The sequence below is a fragment of the Panulirus ornatus genome, chromosome 14 (assembly GCF_036320965.1).
Source record: "Panulirus ornatus isolate Po-2019 chromosome 14, ASM3632096v1, whole genome shotgun sequence".
Lineage (NCBI taxonomy): Eukaryota > Metazoa > Arthropoda > Malacostraca > Decapoda > Palinuridae > Panulirus > Panulirus ornatus.
In genome coordinates, this window is record NC_092237.1 from 47,914,896 (window position 1) to 47,938,731 (window position 23,836).

At 37.2% G+C, this 23,836-nt stretch overlaps 1 protein-coding gene across 1 annotated transcript; it reads right to left on the reverse strand.

The window, feature by feature from the left end:
• Window positions 1–9,644: 9,644 nt before the first annotated feature.
• LOC139753383 (general transcription factor II-I repeat domain-containing protein 2A-like) lies at window positions 9,645–20,627 on the reverse strand. Its single transcript, XM_071669816.1, has 2 exons — window positions 18,644–20,627; window positions 9,645–10,683 (listed from the first exon to the last, which is right to left on the reverse strand). Exons 1-2 carry the CDS (start codon window positions 20,450–20,452, stop codon window positions 10,522–10,524), a joined length of 1,971 nt encoding a protein of 656 aa, XP_071525917.1. The 5' UTR covers window positions 20,453–20,627; the 3' UTR covers window positions 9,645–10,521.
• Window positions 20,628–23,836: the final 3,209 nt, after the last annotated feature.

Genomic DNA, 23,836 nt, shown 5'->3' on the forward strand with positions numbered 1-23,836 from the left:
ATACATGTGTATGGGGGGGGGTTGGGCCATTTCTTTCGTCTGTTTCCTTGCGCTACCTCGCAAACGCGGGAGACAGCGACAAAGTATAATAAAAAAAAAATAAAAAAATAAAAAATATATATATATATATATATATATATATATATATATATATATATATATATACATATATATATATATATATATATATATATATATTTATATATATATATATATATATATATATATATATACACACACAAGGGAGTAACCAAACTATATCCTGGAACGTCACTGGCTGCTTCCTAAAAAGTTTGGAGCGTTGTTTAGGTGCTGTAGTTTTTTTTTGAGAGAGACTTTCATGTCTTCAAGAGCCACGCCCGTACAGGGGATACTTTCACATCAGGGGTGGCTCTCCCTCCACCTCTTTCCAGAACAGAGTGGAATTGAAGGAATTTTGTCTTGTGACATCTCCTCTAATCACATACCTTTCTATACACCGAGATGCTGCTGCTCTCTCTTTTTTACAGGTACTGATTTGTTCACTACTCCTATGAGCTGTCCGTCTATGTCCTCTACAACGAGGCTTGGACGCGGGGTCAGGACCACAAACACCTGAAAAGCCTTGATTAATTTCAACTCATCTAACAATCTAGATATTTTCCGTGGTAATCTGTCATGTACTTAGAATGATGGTTTTATGGGTAGTCATAGAGCTAAATTTTTCCGTCACCCACCCAATAACAAAAAAGACCATAAACTACTAATTGTACGGTAAGTCAGGTAAATATCTAACCCTTTTACTAAGGTTGATGCAGTGTATGATTTGACAGAAGCTGACGATTTCAACGGGTTCGCTTTTTCTTTTTTTTTTTTCTTTTAATATCAGTGCAGGAAATTTCAAACTTCCCATTCTCTCTGGTAAAGACAACTCACTGCAGTTCAGTTGACTAGCAATCATTGAAGGTGTTGACATTTCTCCAAAATGCCTTGCTCTCTTGACAAAGAAATAGTTTGACATTTAGCGCAAGAAAACCATTTTCCGGAACATGAATGTGATGATGATATAGACATTCCCATATTCAATATCGAGGAAGATTTTAGTGTCTAGAAACTCAGTAAGTGAGGAGGAAGAGGGTGGTAGCGTACCCACCGCCATGGCACGGTCCAGCATGGAAGCCACTCTTGTACGATTCTGGTTATGATCTGAGCCATTTATTATCATGAAGCCCTTGACCCACAACAGTTTGGATGCTGGAGTACGAATGATAATGGGGTAAATGAGAGCTCGCCTGAAGTAGATTATTTTTCTCTGGTGAACTTACGAACTTAATTGACAGATATTTCCCCGTGAGCCAAAAGAATGGTGTCGCGACTAATCGCTGCTTACATACCGAAGCTTAAGCGGATGTGTACATATTTTCATGTCCATTGGATTTGATAAAGAAAATATGGGGAAATTATGAAAACAGATTACAGGACCAAAGACCAGTTAAACAAGGTACCAATTTTTGCCAAGTTTTAATATACTATGTTGCTGAAGAGGTATTTGCAGTGGGCATCACAAAACCTGTGGAAAGTAACATTTTTTTTCTTGCTAAAGATATATTCAGAAATGATTTCCCCACTTCAGAGTATGATAATAGACGTAAATGATATTCTTGAACGGACGCTCAAGTAATTTGGTTGTACACAGAAGTGCTACTTCAAGGGACACTCGGGAATTTGCGATTCAGGTTTTGAGTAAGATATTCTTTCTCTGTAACAATGATTCCAGGTGTTCTGCTTAACATTATAATATACACAAGTACTTTACATCATTGTATACAGGGAAGTTGATCACGTTCAAACTTTGTGTCAAGAATGCTGTTGTTAAATCATTTATGAAACTCCACAAGGGTCTACTTTTGTATACACATACCCGATACAGAATCCCTGATTTGTGCAATTTTCTGCAAGAAAATGATACAGGAGTTTGTGTGGAGGGAAATGCGAAGCTTAGAACTAATTGAAAAAGGTTTAGTCAGGTTTGTGTATGGGAACATTGTAATGATGGCATGACAAATACGTTCAGGTACTGGCTGCTGTTCATGTAATACACTTGGTAGAAAGAAATGGAACAGAAACACATCAGAAAATAATGAAACCAAAAATAGCATAAACATGCGTCTGGTGGACAAGGCAAACTTGCAGATTAGTGGAATGTGACGTGAAATTATTTTCCACCTAACTGACGTCACTTTATTCAACAATAAGTGTTTGTACCAGGGAAAAACACCATGGTAAAAGTCCAGTTTAGCTCCGCATAAGAATCTGACGACTTCGAGAAATGAATACTTATGTTTTACGGTGATTTTTTTATTTGTAATTACAGAAATATTAGCTTATATTTTGAATTACTGTATTTTACTGAGCGATATTGTATAAAGTGATAGTGGTATATACGGGAAGAAATGTACGGTAAGTTGATATCTGTAATTTACAGCAGGCAGAAATTTTGAGTTAAACTTTAAAATCCGTCAACAGTGAAATAGCAACAGAACTTATGAAATTCTAACGTGAGAGCCGAAATGATGGTAGAAGTGGCCCAGCATTTTGTTTACAGCTCAGTATCTTGCTGTGTAGTCTGTTTGTTTACATCCAAAAGCACTGCCGATGCATTTCTTAATTATGATGATATATCTCGATTAGATTATTGTATATTAGAATAGTATTAACTATTGGGAGTTTAGATGAGGCATTCATAAATTTTGAAGATTATAGAGACTTTTATGTAATAAATTCCATTTTGGGTGGATCTACTTCTTTGGTTAATTTAAAACTAGCATCGTTCAGTATACCATTAATTTCCGAATTCTTCTTCGGTGTTCCTTAATCACAACGAATCGAATAAAGCACGCGAAGCAAAGGTAGCCATTTTCCGAAGGTAGTTTCCGTGTGGTGCTAGACTGGACTTGTACCGAAATCACATTTCAGTGGCTTCATTCAGTTACCTATCAGGCACGTTACGAAAAAAAGAGATATGCAGTTACCATTAAGCATGCTAGATCAGCTGGATACATTGTCAGTAATAACCGCCCAGACATGCATCGGACGCCATTATGTCTGACTTGAAACGAGGAATCCACAGCCAGACAAGCCATTGTATTCTGTAAATTATAATCAAGAAAGTACATCGAAGACTTTCATGATCGATGCTCTATTTGTATGTAATAACGTGTTCAAGGTTTAAAATTTGTGTACATAAAGTATTTTAGAAATAAAAGTGAATGAGCACATCAGTGATTACAGTGTGGAAGAAAAGAACTGAACATCTTAGTGAACAAATTTGTAATTTAATGGTCTAGTGTGTTGATTTGGTTTTTGGGTAATAATAAAGACGAAAGTGAAGGAAAACATCAGTGCCAACAATGTATATGAAAAGTGTTGAAGTCGTGCAGCGAAGTGCAAGGAGGTGCAAGCTGCTACAATCCACAATCCTTGTGCTAACCGGATCTTTGAGGTTAGTTTTTGTTTCCTCTTTAAGAGAATGGTGTTTTTTTTACTGTTTATGTTTTACTATCATTGTACATTTCTCTCTCTCTCTCTCTCTCTCTCTCTCTCTCTCTCTCTCTCTCTCTCTCTCTCTCTCTCTCTCTCTCTCTATATATATATATATATATATATATATATATATATATATATATTATTATTATTATTATTATTATTATTATATTATTATTTTGCTTTGTCGCTGTCTCCCGCGTTTGCGAGGTAGCGCAAGGAAACAGACGAAAGAAATGGCCCAACCCACCCCCATACACATGTATATACATACACGTCCACACACGCAAATGTGCATACCCATACATCTCAATGTACACATATATATACACACAGACACACACACACACACACATATATATATATATATATATATATATATATATATATATATATATATATATATATATATATATATATATACACATGCACACAATTCACAGTCTGCCCTTATTCATTCCCATCGCCACCTCGCCACACATGGAATAACATCCCCCTCCCCCCTCATGTGTGCGAGGTAGCGCTAGGAAAAAACTACAAAGGCCCCATTCGTTCACACTCAGTCTCTAGCTGTCATGCAATAATGCCCGAAACCACATCTCCCTATCCACATCCAGGCCCCACAGAACTTTCCATGGTTTACCCCAGACGCTTCACATGCCCTGATTCAATCCATTGACAGCACGTCGACCCGGGTATACCACATCGATCCAATTCACTCTATTCCTTGCCCGCCTTTCACCCTCCTGCATGTTCAGGCCCCGATCACTCAAAACCTTTTTCACCATCTTTCCACCTCCAATTTGGTCTCCCACTTCTCCTCGTTCCCTCCACCATATATATATATATATATATATATATATATATATATATATATATATATATATATATATATATATATATATATATACATTGCATGGTCACCGTGTTTTGCGTGATCTATTATATGCCAAAGAAAAGGAAAATGAAACACGATAAGTTCCCAAGTGCGCTTTCTTGTAATGATTACATTGTCAGGGGAGATACAAGAATGAGATAGAAGACGTAGAACAGTCACTTGATATATGAGGAACAGACTTAGCGTCACCGGATGGTGGTGTTCGGGTTGGTGGTGGTCTGGTGGCATCATGCATGTCATAGAATTTTTTTTTTTTTTTTATGTGGACAAGAAAGGGAATTCTTTACAAATTTTGCCTACAGTAAAGCTATCCAATTTGTATAGACCTTCACTGATATTAGTATTACAATTCTTTGTGTATTCAATAATAGAAGATTCAATGATATTTCCCGTGGTAAAGGAGTTACAGCTAATAACTGAAGTGGCATTACTCCAATCAATATAGTGGTCATAATTTTTAACGTGATTAAACATAGCATTTGAATTTTGTCTTGTTCTTATACAAATTTTTGTTGCTTGTCTAACGTAAAGAACCTTACTAGTCTGCCCAACATATCAAACATTAACTCAAAACGTAAAACAGGTATTGGAGTTAAGAACTTAATTGTCGTACATAGAAGTAACTTTACAAGGCGATTTTTTTCCCTTATACTGTTATACTGTCTTCTTTTTGAGAATCTCGAAATACAGGTGTTTGGAGGGGACGCATGGATCGTCGTTAAAGGGTTGAACATTTTCAAAGGTTAAACAAGCATGAAAAGGTAGAGCCATATTTGATGTTGACCTCTGTTTCATAAGATAATGTTAATGCTAGCCAGTATGTAAGGGTAAAAGGTAGAAAAGGAACAGGAAGAGATAATTGAGAAAATTCCACAGCTTCGCTGTTGAGGATAGGAAGTATGGTAAGGAATATATTTTCGTTTGCCGGTCTCGTCACAGAAAGTAACCAAGACCCATGGTGACAGAGGCATAGAAAAGTCCATTAGACGTGATTCTTTTACAGTAATGTTAATTAGGTGCCTTGATGTACATAACAGTGTGGATGTTGGTGATTGATATCCTTCATAAGTAATCATCAGTGGTTGAAATAGAGGCATAGGTCAAGTCAGCTTGTGATTGGCGTTGTCTTGAGGCTCAAGCAGCATTGATTAACGCTTATTTTCTCCACTGTAGTTTGAAAGTACAGGTTTTTGAGTTTTACATAGGTATAATACTTCGGAGAGAGAGACCCAGTATTACCTTGCATAGTATATTCTCAAAATATGTTTGCATTCAGCCTCTTCTGAAGTATTTCACCACTCATAACTAAACCAAATGGTAATCTCAATCACCTATACCTTCATAGGGGAGTCTGAAATGTAGTAAGATAGCTTGACTGATCGTCTAGTATACAATGCCAATACCCATTCCGCATATCAAATTTTGTGAACAATCTAACCTCTGAAAAAAATAATACACAATCAGTCACTGGTATTGGATGCATTTCTCCTTTCTGGTCCCTTCATTCAGTGCTTGTGGACCAATGAAATTCTTTTGTCACCCAGTGTCTTGTCTCCAGTAACCATTCGACTTGCCTATTCTGTTGATTCTTCCACTTTGGCTGACTTTCATTTTTGTGATTCACTGCGCTCATCATGAACCTTTTTTTTTTAACACTGTTTGGCGCTCTACATAAGGAGATTGTTACTAGGTTAAATGATATAAGAAGAGTTTGCTTGATAATACCGGGTAATTTCCTTAGCTCTTCTGAAAGCACAACATTTATTTGAGATATTTTGAACTGCACTAATATTCTCACAATTCATTTAACCAAAATTTATTCAAATTCCTGTTTTCCCACAAAGGCCTCAACAGAATATTTCTTTGTAGTCATGTAATAGACTAACTATTTTACTTTTCAAGTGTGCTTAGTAGAATTCCACATGTACGTCACACTCTATCACATGGCTATTAACTGTTTGTCATGTGATGTATGTTGAGGAATAACATTCACGATAGCCCCACACTCATTTTGAAACTTAAACCTCTTACTGTCTACCTCCATGGATATTATAATGGCCTTGTCGGTGCATCGTGTTTAATACTTTACACCTACTTGGCATCTGGGGTCATCTGCGTTTTCATCCTCTTGAATACCATTGGATATACTTACTCTATAACTCTGCCTTCACTTTTGATATGCATTTACTTGCAAAGTGATTCTTGTTGCACTTGCTACAGGTCTTACCATATACTGGGCAGTCGTCTTTCTTCCAAATATGCTTTTTGCTACGTAATTTGTAATCCCTCGTGGGTGTGATCTGGTGTGGTCCCCATGTTGGATGATTTCACTTCATTTGTCTTCTGTATAGGTTTCTTCTGTCACCTTATTACAACTTTGATCCTTCAACGTGAAGTGCAAGCATCTTCACTGATGCTTAGTGTGCCACGCAGATTTTGACAGCTATGTCAAAGTTTAGGTCATCTGCTTTATAGAACTTTTCACGCAGTCATCAGGGCATCCAGATGCTAATTGATCTCATCTCATTTTCTTTCGTATCTCCATATTCACATTTCTTGGCTAGAATCTAGTGTCTGGTGATTAATGAATATAGAAATTCTCTTATATGTTGCACCAGCTTTCGAATTATTATACCGGTCTGCCAGTACATTATTGTGTGGCAAAATGTGCATCAAATTTGACATTAACATTGTGTAACATTGTATCTGGGCCAGGATAATTGGTGCTGGGAGCTCCAACGAATTTTACCTGTCAAATAATTCCAACTAATATTTGTCGTGATGTTTCTCTAAGGTCTTAAAAGCTTGTTCATTGTCACCTGTTATGCTTATTCTGCCAAGACGGACAGTTGTCAAGTCGCCACAGGTCACTGGAACAGGAGTCGGTGTCATTTCTTTTCCCTTGTCTGATGACTAACGATGTTTTCCCCGCTGCCACCATCTTTTTGTACTGATTCGTGAGTCTTACATAGGCTTAATTTGTCGGAGAGACCAATATCACTTTGCTTTGTGTAATCTAAAAAAGAAAAAAAAAGTTAATCTTGTGGACGTCAACATAGCAGCTGCTTTATAGAAAACGTGGTATGGTAGGCTAGCATTTGATTTTTGCCGAACTCCTACCCATCTTTGAGCGGTAGCGCAAAAGAGGATACAGAGTGCACAAAAGGTCAAGGGACTGGGCCTCAGTGATTGAAATACATTATAGGTTACATAAGTGATTGAAATACATTATAGGTTACATAGAAAAGTGTTAACATGGTTTGGGTAACATGAATGATTTGACAAATTACATGGTAAATAACTGTCATGAATATTGTTGCAAAGGGACCCATTTTCATGCTTTCCTCTATAGAACAGAAACTGGTTTTGATCCGTTTCTCATTGTTATATTCCGTAATCAGTTTTTTAACCCTGGATTTCCCCCTACATGTTAGGTCAGAGGCCAGGTATGGTAAAGATGCATTCTTCGAAGGTGAAGTGAGGATACATTAGTTTAGGGTATAGTGAAAATGCACGTCGAGGTTGACGTCAAATTAAGTTGATCACAGGTGTAATGAACTTAATTTGATGTCAACCATGACGTGCAGTTTCACTATACCCTAAAATATCTTTTGATTAGTAAATCGATCTTTGGTGTTCTGAGGATGGAAATGATGATGCAGTTGTTTGAGGGGGAACATACTCCGTCAGTTCATATGTTTGTCTTTTTTGTTTTTCATCCCATAATTCAAATTTAATGTTGGTGCTTGCAGTAATTGTCCTACTATCCTAGAAATCTTATGTAGACTTCTATCAATCATATTTTCTTGATTTCGTAAGTATAAATATGAGAAAATGAAGTTATCTTGATAGACAGCAGCTTCTGAGATGACAAAAGATAGGCTCACAGACGTCGTATGCAACACTTGCCTTGTTGATATACTGAGTTCTTTATAAAAGCAAACATGAATCCTGTTAGGTAGTAGTTCGTAGGCAGCCAACGATAAGGGAGGTATTTTACCAGTACTACCCGCCTGAGTATTGGGAGGGTTAGTGACATCTGGTTTGTGAGTCAGCACTTCAGTGGTTTTCAAGCTGCAATCCTCTGACCCAGGTAGCTGTCTTTTCTTTCTGCCTCACCAACATGTGGACTACTGGCATTCTGTCCACAAACATACAATCTCTCCTTGTCATATGTAACACTTGACAACTCTTAACTCACACAGCTCATTCTTCTTAAGTCTAGATTTTCCTGTGGTAAGCACTATGTCCTATCCCTGCCTTTTGGCAAAATGGTAGGAGCAGTGGATAGAGGTAGTAGGTGGGAACATTTAGGCAGAAGCATCAGGTAGAAATTTTAGGTAGAAGTAGTTTGAAGGAGCATTAGATAAAAGTAATCTGTTGGAACATTAGGTAGGAGCCTCAGTAGATATTGTGCAAGAGTTGCCTTCTGCCAATGGCCTGCTAAGGGTGAGGCACGAAAGGCTAAAAGAAGTGGCAGTGGAGTCCACTAGTTATGGAGACTCTGTTGCTGTTGCCAGCCCTATGAGTGAGTTCCAATTGGAATGGGCATCAGAGATGTAGATAGAATTAACCCTATTTGGGATTATAACTGCCACTTTTCCTGTAGATATTTAAGCAGTACAGAAAAGAAAATACTCTTATTTCTCATACAGGTCCAAAGGTACTGAAGTACTATGAAGCAGAATTAAAATGCCACCACTTTACATTTCCATTCTTTATCATTACCAGTAGTACAGAACTGGATGAGTTCCTCCTCATAACCATCTTGCAATGAACTGTACATAAGATATATTCTTTCCCTTCAACAACAGATTATTTCCAAATCTATCAAGCCCCTCATCAACTACTGACACAATGCAAATTACAATATTAGAATTTCATGTGTTCTCACATCTTAACCACCAAATGAAAATAGGTATGGACCCGTTACTGTCTTTGGTCTAATAAATGAAGAATTCTTTTTTTGATTGCGTTAAAACTTCTTTCCCATTAGCAAAATAAGTAAAAACGTTGGTCAGTCACACAAAAGAAGCTTTAAAGTTTTCAAACAGTCATCAACTACATATCTCTGTCCCCTATTTAGTAAACACCCTGTATATTGTAGTGCTGCCACTGAGATGTGTATTTCCTACAACTAAGTATGTGTGATTTTGTCTGGTTTTGTGAAACAAATGACAGAACCATGCCTCTTGCAGAACAGGAACAGAAGGAAAGCATTTACTGTCAAAGTTAATTTTAAATAAGTTCATAAATGGGTGTTGCACAGTAATATAAAACTGTAAAAAAAAGTAGTATTTAAGCCAGTAATATAAGAAGCTTGTCTATCATTCACATAGGTTATTAAAACCTACAGTGATTCAAATAACAAAAACTATTAGCATTCTTGATATAGTACTGCTGTATAGTTTAATATTAATACTGTGGCATAAACTACTAACCATAATCTCTAGGATTTGTATCTCGGTGGATAAACTGGTATCAGTATCCCATTACACTTGAACGTTTTGAAGAACTCTCAAAGCAAATAAAGTTTTGCTGTACTTACATGAATGATAACATTCATACTGCCATGAGCAGGATAAAATGAACTGTAGCCTGATTTGCATACATCAAATACCTAGTTGTCATGTAAATTGTACTGAAACCAGGTCATACCATCCGCAGCTATGCTCCACAGAATATTGCACAGCACTAAGACCACTTCATATACCCTGGTTCAGCCCAAAGTTAGTAGGTCACACTCCCCCAGTATACCAAACTTATCCAAGTCACTCTGTCTCATGCATACCTCTTACTCTTGTGAATGTTCTGGCCCTGATACCCCAAACCCTCCTTTCAGTCCTCTCAATCTTCCTGTTCCTCTTTTGACACACAAGATCCTCTAACCCAGTCTATTTCACTCATCCTCTCAATATATGTGAAATATTTTAGCATACCCTGTTCAGCTTTCTTGACCAAAGACCAGACTACCATCCTTACACTAATTATTTCCTTCCAGAACCTTTTATTATTCTTTCTCCAGTTCCTAGCTACTTTCTCTCATTTTCCTTGTTTTTTAGATGAAAGGTGTTTGTAATACTCTTCCATTTGCTGGTACATTAAAAACTCTCTATATATTCTTCTTTCACTACCACATCAGGATCTGGTTGCTCATCTTTTATGAATGCTCCCTCATTGGATGTCATATGATAATCCAGCCAACCACGCCCTTCACCATCATCAGTAGTTGCTGCAATTTCATCTACGACCAACTCCTCATCCTATAAAAGATAAAGAAAGTTTTAAATATGGAAATGCCTCAGTGCACTAATTGCTCTTTATTACAAAAATGAAATGAAGTTTAAAATAGTTAACAGACTTAAATTACTTTAAAGTTTTTAAAATACAGTTAGAGTAGCTTAAAGATGACAATTCCCCATATTAATGCAACCAAGAAGCTGAGCTACATAGAGTTAACACATCATTCATAAAAAAGTTACTAGGAAAAATGTTCAGCAAAACTTCAGACTATCCTCAAAGATGTGCACATTTTCTTCACAAAATATTCCTAACTGTCTGTAGAGCATGCTCAGTGATTTATTTCATTAAAAACTGAATCAACATCTCAAACATAGTCAGACCAATGACAGGACAGGATTCATATATTATTAAGAAAGCTGATTAACAGTAATCATAATGCATGGAAATCAGCAGATGAGCTTTGATAGTTGACATACTCTAAGCCATTACTAAAACTTTATCCTTTCCACCTCTTCGTACTATGCTGTCTAGCCTTTTCCACTAGGGTTTGACTTTGAGTTTATATGTGTCAGTTAACTTCTGAATTTTGCATGTTTAACACTTCTTAACTGATTGCTGAGGGAGCCAGCTTATGGGTAAAGGGTGCTTCTAAACCTCAACATAAGGGTGACAAATTTTATCTCCAAAATTGATTTACTTCAAATAATCAGTGTCATTATTCTTGTGTAATGTGAAAGAAATATTTGCCATTAGTGATATTTTTTGCTACAGAAAATAATGTAAATCCTTTGGGTATGTCTTTCTAAAGCTATTTGTAATTCCTTTTCATTCTCTCTCTCTCTCTCTCTCTCTCTCTCTCTCTCTCTCTCTCTCTCTCTCTCTCTCTCTCTCTCTCTCCCCCCCCCACAGCAATATTATTAGTATGGTTTTGTTAGGATAGGAAGAATAGTAAGCTTTATCAGCACATCTTGCTCCTATGTACAACAAACCTAGACCATAATCTGGTATCTTGGGCCAAGACTCACAAAACCCGTCCAAGGTTAACCTCGATTGCTTTACTTGCCCTGGTTCAACCCCTTAATAACACATTGTCCCCATATACAATATAATTTCAGTTGTCTAACACACACCTCTTGCCTTCCTTAACCCTTTCAAAGCAGCAGTCACAATATCCATGGACCGAACATTCTCTAGTGTTCTAAAAAAAATTATCTTCCAGACACTTTGGCTGCATAGTGAAGAAACTAGGAGCACTAACAGTACATCTCTCTCTCTCTCTCTCTCTCTCTCTCTCTCTCTCTCTCTCTCTCTCTCTCTCTCTCTCTCTCTCTCTCAAGCATAGTTTCCATATCTGGCATATTTGGAGGAGGGGTAGAAAATTGAAATACAGTATTGACGGTTGATGACTTACACGATGGCATAAACTTTAGGCACAACAGAATCCTTTCTTCATACTCTCAAAATGTGGAAAGAACTGTATAGGGCAAGAAAAAATGAGATAACCAGATATACAGGGATGCTGAGTAGCACTGCATTACCAATGTATGAGCACTCATCACAGACATTGAATTTTATTATATAAATCTGTATTTATGTGATACATAACATACACTCATGATGAACAAACTGTAAAGAACACCAATGTTAAAGCTGGATTTCAAGGCACACTTGGCAGCCACGTGTTGCCAGCTTGTAATCATCAAAAACATTGTATAGGACCATTATTTATGCATTTTGATAAATAATAGACACTAATACAACACATCTTGACATCATAATATTCATAAAATGCAAAATAAAACAACAAAAAATCAAAAAGGGATATCATGAATAAATCATTAAGTGGGTGGCAGTTACCACTCATGGGTTCCCGTCTCATGAACCTTCTTTCCTGGAACTCATCTTAGATTTACGTAAGCTCTGCAGTAACCATATCCTCAGTCATTCTGTTCCATTCATCCTCCGTTCTCTTACTGTAAAAGTAGTTCTTTACTGTTATTTTAATGTTTCTTGCTTAATTTCATGCTATGTCCTCTGGTTGCTCTATCCCTACATTTGTCAAAGAACTGTTCATTTTCTATGTTATTGGTCTGTTTTAAACACTTAAGGCTGTGATCAGGTCACTTCTCACTCTTCTCTCTTCCAAGATGGGCAAGCTTTAAGCTTTTAGCTTTTTCCTTTACCTCTGTTGTCTTCATAATGTTACCATCTCTGTTGACCTCTTCGGAACATTGTTTATTACCTCTTTGCCCTTCTTTAGATGCAGTGACCAAATTTGAGAAGCACATGTATGTTACTTTGGCCTTAAGTAGTATATGAATATGCTAAGCATTTTCTGATTTTTTTGATATTTGCCCGCAGGCAGATTATCTAAACTTTATGGTATGGGACTCTGATGAGTACTTCTAACACTCAGAATCCTACAACTTATTGCATGCTAGATAGTAATTATAGTGAGCCCTTCTTTCTCTTTGTCCTTATCCTCATTACTTTACATTTGCATGGGTTGAATTTCACTAACCACGTATCATCTGCCTAGGTTTCATTGTTAGTTGATACAATTCTCCTTACCTTACACTTCCCTCATGACCATGACATCATCTGCAAACTTAATCAGGTAGGAGTCTATCCCTTCCGGCATGTCATTTACATGGATCAGGAAGAGCATTGGTCCCATAATAGAACACAATGGCTCTCTGCTGGTCACTTTGATCCATTTGGAGAAGGATCCTCTGGAGTACATTCTTTGTATCCTCTCACTGAGAGGATAATCTTTCCTCTGGAGTTTCATCCTTATTCCTGCTGGTGCACTATCTAAATCATCTCCCCATGCAGTACTGTCAAATGCTTTGTAGCAGTTTAGATACAAACACTCCACCCAGCCTACCCTTTTGTCTAAGACTGGGCTCTCTCTCTCTTGTAGAACTCTAAGAGGTTTGGTAGACTTGACCTTTCCTTAAAATTTCTTAGATAATTTCGCTTCAGTAGAAAGATTTGGTAGACGTGACCTTTCCTTAAAATTTCTTAACTAATTTCGCTTCAGTAGAAAGTCATTCAATTACTTTCTAATATTTTTTCCAAAACCTTACATACCACACTCACTAGAGAGACCAGTCTGTATTTCAGTGCTTGTTCTCGGTCTCCTCTCCTGGAGATAGGTGTGAAGTTTGTCCTCTTTCATTTCCTTGGCACTTTGCCTTTCACCACTGACATCTTGAAGAGTATTTCAAGTGGTTTGCCTTGCATATCTGTACATATCGTCAGCAGATATGTTGAAATTTCATTAAGACCATGAGCTTTGTTCAGGTTAAGACCTTTTAGTATTCTGTTCGTATCTTTTTGAGGTACCTCAATAATTTCTAAACCCTCCATCCCATTCCATCTCAGTGATGTTGGGGTTATAGTGTCTTCCATTGTAAAAATACTTTTGACCTTATTATTTAGTTCCTCACATATCCATACACCATCCCTAAGCCTGATTAGCTTTTCTTTAAATTATAGATGCTCCTGTTGAATGTATGGAAAAATTTTAGATTTTCTCTTGCCTTAACCCCTATACTCTTTTCAAAAGTTTTGTTTCTTCTTATCCTGGTATTCTCATCCCTTGCTCTCTTATGATTTGCAGATGCTGGCTGGCTGGAGTGCCATCCTTATCTTTGCCACTGGCACTCAAACCTGCTTTGCATTTTCACATCTCTTATTAAACCATTTTCACTTCTTATCAATCCCTTTATAAATGATGCTTGAAGTGCCAATTTTTCTACTCACAGAACCTTTCATCAAAAAGCCCTGGTTTTTGGCTGCTGAACTCCTTTTGCCAATCTGTCACAATAGATTTTGTTGTTTGTGTAATTTCCATGATTATATCTTTTTATGTCTTGTTTTACCTAAGCTCTTTTAATGTCATTATTTACCACAGTCAAACTTGAGCATTACATGAGCACCACTTCCAGTTGGTATATCATATAAATTGTTCACACTATATCCATGCTAGCACTGTGTACGTGAAGATAAGATAAGATAGGAAGGTCACTGATATATTGGTGCAGGAAATTTTCCTGTGTACACTCTGAACTTCCTAATGCCATAAGAATCCAAATTCTTCCAGTCTTTCTTTGTAATTGAAATCCCTATCAGTACTTTACCATCTCTGAGAGTAGAGTGTTTCATCCTGTTGTGTTCTTTTAATTTCATCATTGTCTGTTTGCCCTGGATCATTGTGGTTTTGGGGAGGATTGTGTAATATTAACACAACTTACATTTCTTCCCTACAGCTACTCTTCCCATTATGCACTGTGTAAATGGGCCATCCTCCATTATTTCTTGAAACTTAATGCTATCCTTTACTAAGATCAGTCTTTCCCTCCTCTTTCTTCTTTTCCTATCCATTCTTTCATGTACCTCACCAGGCAAAATGCCTTCCCTCCATGGTGCCAACAATGTAAATTGCACCTCCCCCATAACTAACAGTTAATCCATGTACATTTGAATGCATTACAGTCACTCTTGTAACACTCCTGCCCTCTCTATACAGTGCTGCTCCTTCCTAATGCCTGTTTGATATCTTTGATTTTGTCTTCTGACTTTATTCTTTGCTTTACTCCTTCACCTCCTCTGATTTATTACATCTTTCATTTTTCTTTTCAATCAGTCTGACACTGCAAGAATATTATTCAAGAAAATGTTTGAGGTCCTTTCTGGCTTGAAGTGACAACAGAATATGAATAACATAGCATTAAAGATATGAAGGAATATCAGAGTTTTCTTTTAAATCTTTTAAATATCTCTGTGAGCAGTCTTTCCCTACCACATCAGATATGAAAATGAAGGAAAGAAGCCAACTCAAAACTTCTCTTTTACTTACTATTACAAACATCACACTTAACATTTACTTGCTTCTCAGTAGGTCCAAGCCTAGGCTGCTTATTAATTATAAAATCATCGTAATTTTGCAATTAGATCTTTTGTTTTTTTATAATCAGTAAAATATACTCTCAAGATAATCATTTGTTATGTATTTCCTAAGAATGGTCAAATTAATACTAAAGTGCACGTACATTAATGGAATATTTCAACACTGGTTGTTGGAGGCAAGTTTCAAAAAAATGTTGAAAATTGCTATTGTAAATTACTTTATGCTGATTCCAGAGATTATAGTAATTTTTTGTGCAAATGAGTTTTTTTTATGAATTTCAAATGAAGAAAACTTGTAAAAGTCACCTATGATTTGGTTAGAGTATTGGTAAAATTTAAGAATATTAAGAAAATGTTTTGGAAGGAGGTGAATATTGAGAACAAGAGAATAAATGGGAGGATCACTGAAAGGACTAGATGGGAAAGTGGTCACAAGCAAAGAAGAGGTTAAAAGAAAATTTAGTATTTTGAAGGACTTTTGAATATTGAATGTTATATGATAGGATGGCAGATGTAGGGTGTCTGGGATGAGGAAGTACATGATGCAAGATACTTTCCCATATGATATCAGATTATGCTTCCATTAGGAGAGGCAGTCACCATAAACATGCATTTTTTTTTTTTTTTATCTCCAATGCTATGAGCTTTAATTTCATTTGGCAATTTTAGTATGTTACTTTATGAAAGGCTTTGTGAAAATCCAAGTATGCAACGTTTGAGAGTATTTTGGAATCCTATTTGTCATTACATTAAAAACTTCAGTCAGATTTGTTAAACAGGATCTTTATTCTAATAATTATGTTGATGGTCAGTTATTTAAAAATGTTCTCCTAAGAAATAGATGGTTTTTCTCATTCTGTCCAGCGCCCTACCTAGGAATCAAGTAGACTCATGGAGCGGTAGTGCGAAGCACATTTCTTGTCTCCATATCTGAAAATTGGTTCTACATTTGTTGGCTTTCTGGCTAATTCAAGCTGTAGCTGCAGCAGTTGCTTTACATGCTCAGCCAGAGCGTGTGAGGAGTTTGGGGTAAACCATGGAAAGTTCTGTGAGGCTTGGTTGTGGATAGGGAGCTGTGGTTTCTGTCCATTACACAAGACAGCTTGTGAATGGATGTGGCCTTTTTTCGTGTTCATGGTGTTTTTCGCTAACGCGGGAAACGGGAAAGTGTGTGTATATATATATATATATATATATATATATATATATATATATATATATATATATATATATATTTTTTTTTTTTTTTTTTTTTTTTTTATACTTTGTCGCTGTCTCCCGCGTTTGCGAGGTAGCGCAAGGAAACAGACGAAAGAAATGGCCCAACCCCCCCCCCATACACATGTATATACATACGTCCCACACGCAAATATACATACCTACACAACTTTCCATGCCTTGATTCAATCCACTGACAGCACGTCAACGCCGGTATACCACATCGCTCCAATTCACTCTATTCCTTGCCCTCCTTTCACCCTCCTGCATGTTCAGGCCCCGATCACACAAAATCTTTTTCACTCCATCTTTCCACCTCCAATTTGGTCTCCCACTTCTCCTCGTTCCCTCTACCTCCGACACATATATCCTCTTGGTCAATCTTTCCTCACTCATTCTCTCCATGTGCCCAAACCACTTCAAAACACCCTCTTCTGCTCTCTCAACCACGCTCTTTTTATTTCCACACATCTCTCTTACCCTTACGTTACTCACTCGATCAAACCACCTCACACCACACATTGTCCTCAAACATCTCATTTCCAGCACATCCATCCTCCTGCGCACAACTCTATCCATAGCCCACGCCTCGCAACCATACAACATTGTTGGAACCACTATTCCTTCAAACATACCCATTTTTGCTTTCCGAGATAATGTTCTCGACTTCCACACATTCTTCAAGACCCCCAGAATTTTCGCCCCCTCCCCCACCCTATGATCCACTTCCGCTTCCATGGTTCCATCCGCTGCCAGATCCACTCCCAGATATCTAAAACACTTCACTTCCTCCAGTTTTTCTCCATTCAAACTCACCTCCCAATTGACTTGACCCTCAACCCTACTGTACCTAATAACCTTGCTCTTATTCACATTTACTCTTAACTTTCTTCTTCCACACACTTTACCAAACTCAGTCACCAGCTTCTGCAGTTTCTCACATGAATCAGCCACCAGCGCTGTATCATCAGCGAACAACAACTGACTCACTTCCCAAGCTCTCTCATATATATATATATATATATATATATATATATATATATATATATATATATATATATATATATATATATATATATATATACCTCGCAAACGCGGGAAACAGCGACAATATATATATATATATATATATATATATATATATATATATATATATATATATAGTGATAGGCCAAGATCGAGGAGCCATATTGGATACATCTACTAAGTTCATTCTTTTCCCGGCAGAATTATCAAGGCATGGAATTATTTGATAATAATAAAGAGTAACACATATAAGAACTGATGTTAATATTGTGCCACAAGTCTCTGACTGACAGTATTTCATCACAATAATTTCTCATTGCTATGTTTGCTTTCCTTTGCAACTACGTAGCTGACCTATAAATTTCGTAAAACTGTGAAGGTTATTACTATTTGATATACAAACAGTTTCCTCTCTTCTTATGATTTACTCCTTAGTCTACATCTTTAAAAATATGATTCACAGGTTTTGTCTAATGTTACTCATCAGTGATATGGTTGGGCCGAGGTTCCTTGGTCGACATACTTCTTCCATTATTTCAGTTATTGGTGGATTTTGTTGGAAGGGATTTTTTTTTTCTTTAATAAGTATGTTCTAGAAGTAGAATTTATAACCGAACAAGCTGCTGGGTGCGCCGACTCGGAGTTCCAAAAGGGTTCAAATCAATGGAATCTGTGTAGATAGGTTCCAGAATTTCAGCATCGACGGCCACGTACACAGTTAACATTGTCCATTAATACAAAACCCATATCAATTACATTGGTGTTACTGATAACCTTACAGAAAAGGTACATCATATAGAAATTATATCTTTTTATTCTTACCTCTTTGCGTAAATTTTTGGCTAAAGGCTGAACTTGAACCAGTGTTTCAAAATTAACACTAATGCTAGTTGTTGCAAGTCTTAGGCATGCATCTAGTGTGTTCTTCTCAATCCTGTTACAAGTTTTGGCTTTCATGTGTTTTATCATCGAAAAGGTATTTTCACAAATATATGTACCTCCAAACATCGAACACATCTTGAGCCCAAAGTCCCGTAAATTTGGGAAACGGTCACGACAGACTAGCTTCCAGAATTGATCATGGACTTCATTCTTCTTTGTTTGAAAAAAGAAGTTGGTTTGTAAGTCGCACAACTCTAGCTGAAGATCTGCTGGTTGATGTTCAATATCACTTTCCATTGGATTGTTGAATAATGCTAGACTTGTTTTCAGTGATTTTACGTCGGTGAATCTCTTGTCAAACTCTGCAGAAACATTCTCTGTTACTTCTATGAAGCTTGAAAAGTCGGCTGTGCTGTCCTCAGCCAACAACTCACGACAACAAGGGAAGTGAGTAACATCATTTTTTTTAAGACAGGCACTAAATAGCTTCAGTTTCTTGCGGAATGCTTCGGTGTGTTGCAGTAACTGAGAGACATTCTGTTGTTTACATTGCAAATTCACGTTCAGCATGTTTAGGTACATAGTCAGGTCTGTCAGGAATGCCAGGGAGCGAAGAAACCTTTCATCGTGCAACTGCTCTCGATAGTGACTTAAGATACCGCAGTTTTCATTTTGAAAGAAGTAAAGAATTTCTTTCCTAAGAGAAAAGAAATGTTGCAGACACCTTGCTGCACTCGCCCATCTGACATTAGAGTTTGGAAGCATGTCACTAAATTCTGCATTCAGCTTTTCTAAAAAGGATATTAATTTCTTGTTTCTGTCAGTTTTACTGATGCCTCTTAAGATATGCACTATACTGATTACGCTGGCCATGACATCGCTCATCTTGTACCTCCTGTGAAGCACCTCATGGTGCATGATACAGTGAAGAATCACACAGTCCACCCCATTCTTTTTCAGCAGTCCAACCAAACCTGCTTTAATACCCATCATTTCATCAGATCCATTGGTCACAATGCAGGAACATTTGTGAAACCCTCCAAACTCGTTAACAACAGAAACCACTGCTGTTACAATGTCAGACCCTTTCGTACTGCTACCTAAGGGATGCATCTTCAAAAGTTCTTCATGTACTGAGAAATCTTCGTCGATGGTTCGTATGAAAATCAGCAGTTGGTTGATGTTGCTGACGTCACTACTGTCATCCAATGCCAGTGAAAAGAATTTACAGTTTTCAACGACAGACTTCAGTTTGGAAGAAACAGCCTCATTCATTTCACTTACTCTTCTCGCAACAGTTTGAGGAGACAGCATAACACTCTCGAATTTCTTAGCCATTTCTTCGTCCCCAAACGCCCGCGCCATCCTAACTGCACATCGCTTCACAATTTCTCCGTCTTTAAAAGAGTTCTTACTTTTAACTAACTCCAGACAGACCTGGTAAGACGCAGCCAGTCTAGCAGTTTGAACCGCACTAGTTATTGTAAACAGTGATTTGTGTTTTTTAAATCTGCTTTTCAAGTCCTTCAAAAGAATAAATCGCGATTCTCCAACATATTGGTCATATTCTGCCTTGTGCAGAGTGTTATAATGTCGACTTACATTGTATCCTTTCGAAACAGCTAGAACCTGTGAACACACTAGACACTGCGGTTTTCCATTATTTTCAATAAAGAGAAATCTCTGTTCCCATTTCATGTTAAATGTCCTGTGTTCCTCTAAAATCTTTCTTTTCCTGTTGGTGGTCATTCTTATCACTCGACTAAAACATACGGCATATTGTTATGAAGCACTGATTAAGTTATACTTGTAAAACACTTTCTTTTCACGGCTCTTGCCTCAATAGCTTGGTGTTAGCTTGAGTGTAAACGGGAAGGCGGTGTGGCTGCCCTGCACAGCTGTGTCCCACGTTACCGTAACCTATAGTTTGAAGTATTCATACGTTTGGCACCACCGCATTCGTTACTATGGAAACGGCGTGCCAAGACGCTTATTGGTCGGAAGGCTGCCGAATACTAGACACTCAATTCTGGGAAGGTTTACTCATTGTTGAACCCTTCGTTGGTGAGGGCAGACAGAGCTAGCCTGTACATAATCAATACATCATTAGTGCGAACATTTCGGTCGCTTTGAGCTCAACTTGCAGGCAGTGGCACCCTCAGCTCGCCTTGATTACGTCAGCTTGTTATCAAACATGGCGACTACAGCATGAGAGGTGTTACCAATGTGTGCCTTGATTGTTTTTAGGCCTGCAACTCATTTTGGTCATACAACGATAATATTGTATGAAACAGTAAACATATATGATACGTAAACCTATGAATTTGTCATAACATTGCCTGACAGTAATACTAAGCCTCATCCAGTTGATTGCTTCATCCAGTTGATTGCTCAGAAGCAGTGTTGTGTCAAAATCGTAAAAAGAATGTTATTAAACCATTAGGTTTAATGCCGGAGTTGGTAGACGTAAGATCATTCACTTTAAACAGCTTGATGAGAAACTCTTCTCGTGAATGTTTAACAAACAAAGAGAATCTCAAAGCATTGAATTATAAGTGAAGACGAACAGCGTTCGTCTTTTGTAGTTGAGTCAAAATGAATTTTGAGCTCAATCCACAATAGATTCATTACTCTGACGAGGGCAGCATGTTTGATAAGTCGTCACAAATTTCAAAGGGTCCTTTAGATCACTTTAAAGCCCCTTTGATCTTGTTTGCCTCAAAGACCTCGAGAAAGTGTCATTAACTAAAACATCTGGGTTACGTGCAGATGCTCCTGGGTTGCAATAAACGTTGCTTGATGTAGGGAGTGACACATACATCTAATGAGTATAAATATGGAACCTCAGTCTTTAGCTTCACATGCACTGTATTCTGTACATCCGTCATCATTCATGCATTGTTAGCCCTAGCTGTAGTGAGTCTTGGCAGCTCCAGTGCATTATTTCTAGACTCTGTATGGCTTCATATAGCAAGTGAATTCAGTGTCATGCAGTAAAAGTTAACTTTTGTTTTAGCATTAGAATATATTATGACAGTCCTTGATGATTTTGTCACAGAAACGTCAATACTTCATTGCTGAGTCTACATTTTCTGACCATCATTTTCAGGTCAATAAAATGTAGCGAAAACAAATTACCTTGCGCTCTGATCTATACTTCAGTCCTTTCACCATATCAATGCCTGTAAGCTAACTTTAGACACCAGTCAAGTGACCTACAAATCTTTGCTGTAAGCAGACGTACAACACATCCGTCTCGACTTTTTTTTTTTTTGTCAATAGAGAATTCTTTATCTTTCAAAGCTAAATGGCTCTTCTCTCTCATCCTTTGCAGAGTTATGGTGTTTTTCAATGTCACTATCTGTCAGAGAACAGTTACAATAGTTGCAATACATTTTATCGTGTTATGCCTAGTCATTAATTGTATCTTGTTTAGCTGGCCCTTGTATTTTTTCTTTTAAATATAACCAATAAGTCGACCAAGCTAAGACTCTAAACGAATGGATGCTTCAGCTGGGTCTGAAACGCGTCTAGTACTGAATGTGGATGGGTAAATATTGTGTAGAATAACCCGACCATGTTCTGTAATGTGTCTGTTCCAGACCACTCCCTGAATCTTTTACAATAAAAGTTTTCTCTCGGAGTTGATTTACATTTTTTTTTTTACAAAAATCGCTGAAATAGACGTTAGAACTTATATAAGTAGATAAAACGAAGCTGTCACTAAACGCTGAAAAAAAAAACCCCAGCTTAATGCTAAATACTGCGACAAAATAGCTGAATTGGTAACTAAATGTGCTCAAGGCCGCATGCCGCTTGTACATAAGTGAACGAGGCTCGTCAGGTTTTTAAAGGAAATTATTGAAATAGTATTAATCGTGCCGAAAATTCCTTAAGATTTATAGCTTTATTGATAAAAGTCGTGTTTATATGTTTAACATGATACACACGAAAAAGCACTGGAATCTTTGAAAAGGCGATTTATCGGTCAGGAGCCACTATTGGAACAAAATATATTTACTTACACCATACTCTCCAGTTAAAAAGATTTGTTTTTTCTTATTTCAAACGTTTGATACATGTGAATCTGCATAGCAATACCTTTCCTTCAATTAGACATGGTGACTTACACAAATATAGTAGAGCAAGGAACAGTATTTCTTTTTTGTCAAAGGAGTTGAATGAATCATGATAGCTTTTTATAGTTGGTAATAATTCAGTGATTTCATCGTGATTATTTATTCCAAGACGCACCACACCTACAGCCAATCTCCTGCCATCATATGGTGTAGAAATGTAAATTAACTGAAAGGAAATGACGGTACAATGGACGCGGGATGGTGCCAAGAGCACAATATGAGCGAATTGTCTCAACAAGGACTTAAGTCATGATATTGGAGAATCTTATAAATCAGTTGTCATAGATTCAAAAGTTATTAATATATTTTTCTTAAATTCGATTTTTTTCCATTTTGTATCCACAGATTCGTGATACCCTTCAGTCCGACATAATAAGAATTTCACGTGCATATTTGTATTATATTTCGAAAATACGGTATTGATGTGACCCATGTTACATTTTGCACGACATTCATCCTCCTAAAAAGAGTTCACAACACAGTAGTTACACACACAAGGGCCAACCTGTCAGTAATTGACACCCCGTGTACGTGTTGTCATTGACTATCCTATACTACGTTTGGTTTGGGTAAACCTTCATACACACGCCAAATATAGTCAGAGGCCTCTGCAGCACCTTTTTACTGCAATCATTTTTAGCTGTGCAGGCTTTGTAATGTTATATCGTTAAAATTTGAACAAATGCCGCATGGAAATCAGAAGGTTAGTGGGTAAGATTCCAGAGCGCAAATGATCGATCAAGCAACAAGTGCTCCACTTTCTCGACAAATTTGACGACTTGTGCTATCCGCTGATGTCTGTGATAATGAAGAACACTATATATATAATGTACAGAAAGACGATTATCAATTCAGGTTTTTTTTTGTGAATTTGTGGACTAATTAACTTATTCTCTCAAGGAACAATTGCTGTTATCGAGGTTAATATGGTAGTAGTGTAGTATCCGGCCGCTGCATTATACTGTAACAAATCCTTACTTTTTTCCCCTAGGTT

Excerpts from the sequence above, each read along its gene's own strand:
- LOC139753383 (XM_071669816.1), bottom strand. The coding sequence starts at position 20,452 with ATGACCACCAACAGGAAAAGAAAGATTTTAGAGGAACACAGGACATTT. Across the intron at positions 10,684-18,643 it reads CCAAAAATTTACGCAAAGAG|GATGAGGAGTTGGTCGTAGA; the intron begins GTAAGAATAAAA and ends TATCTTTTATAG.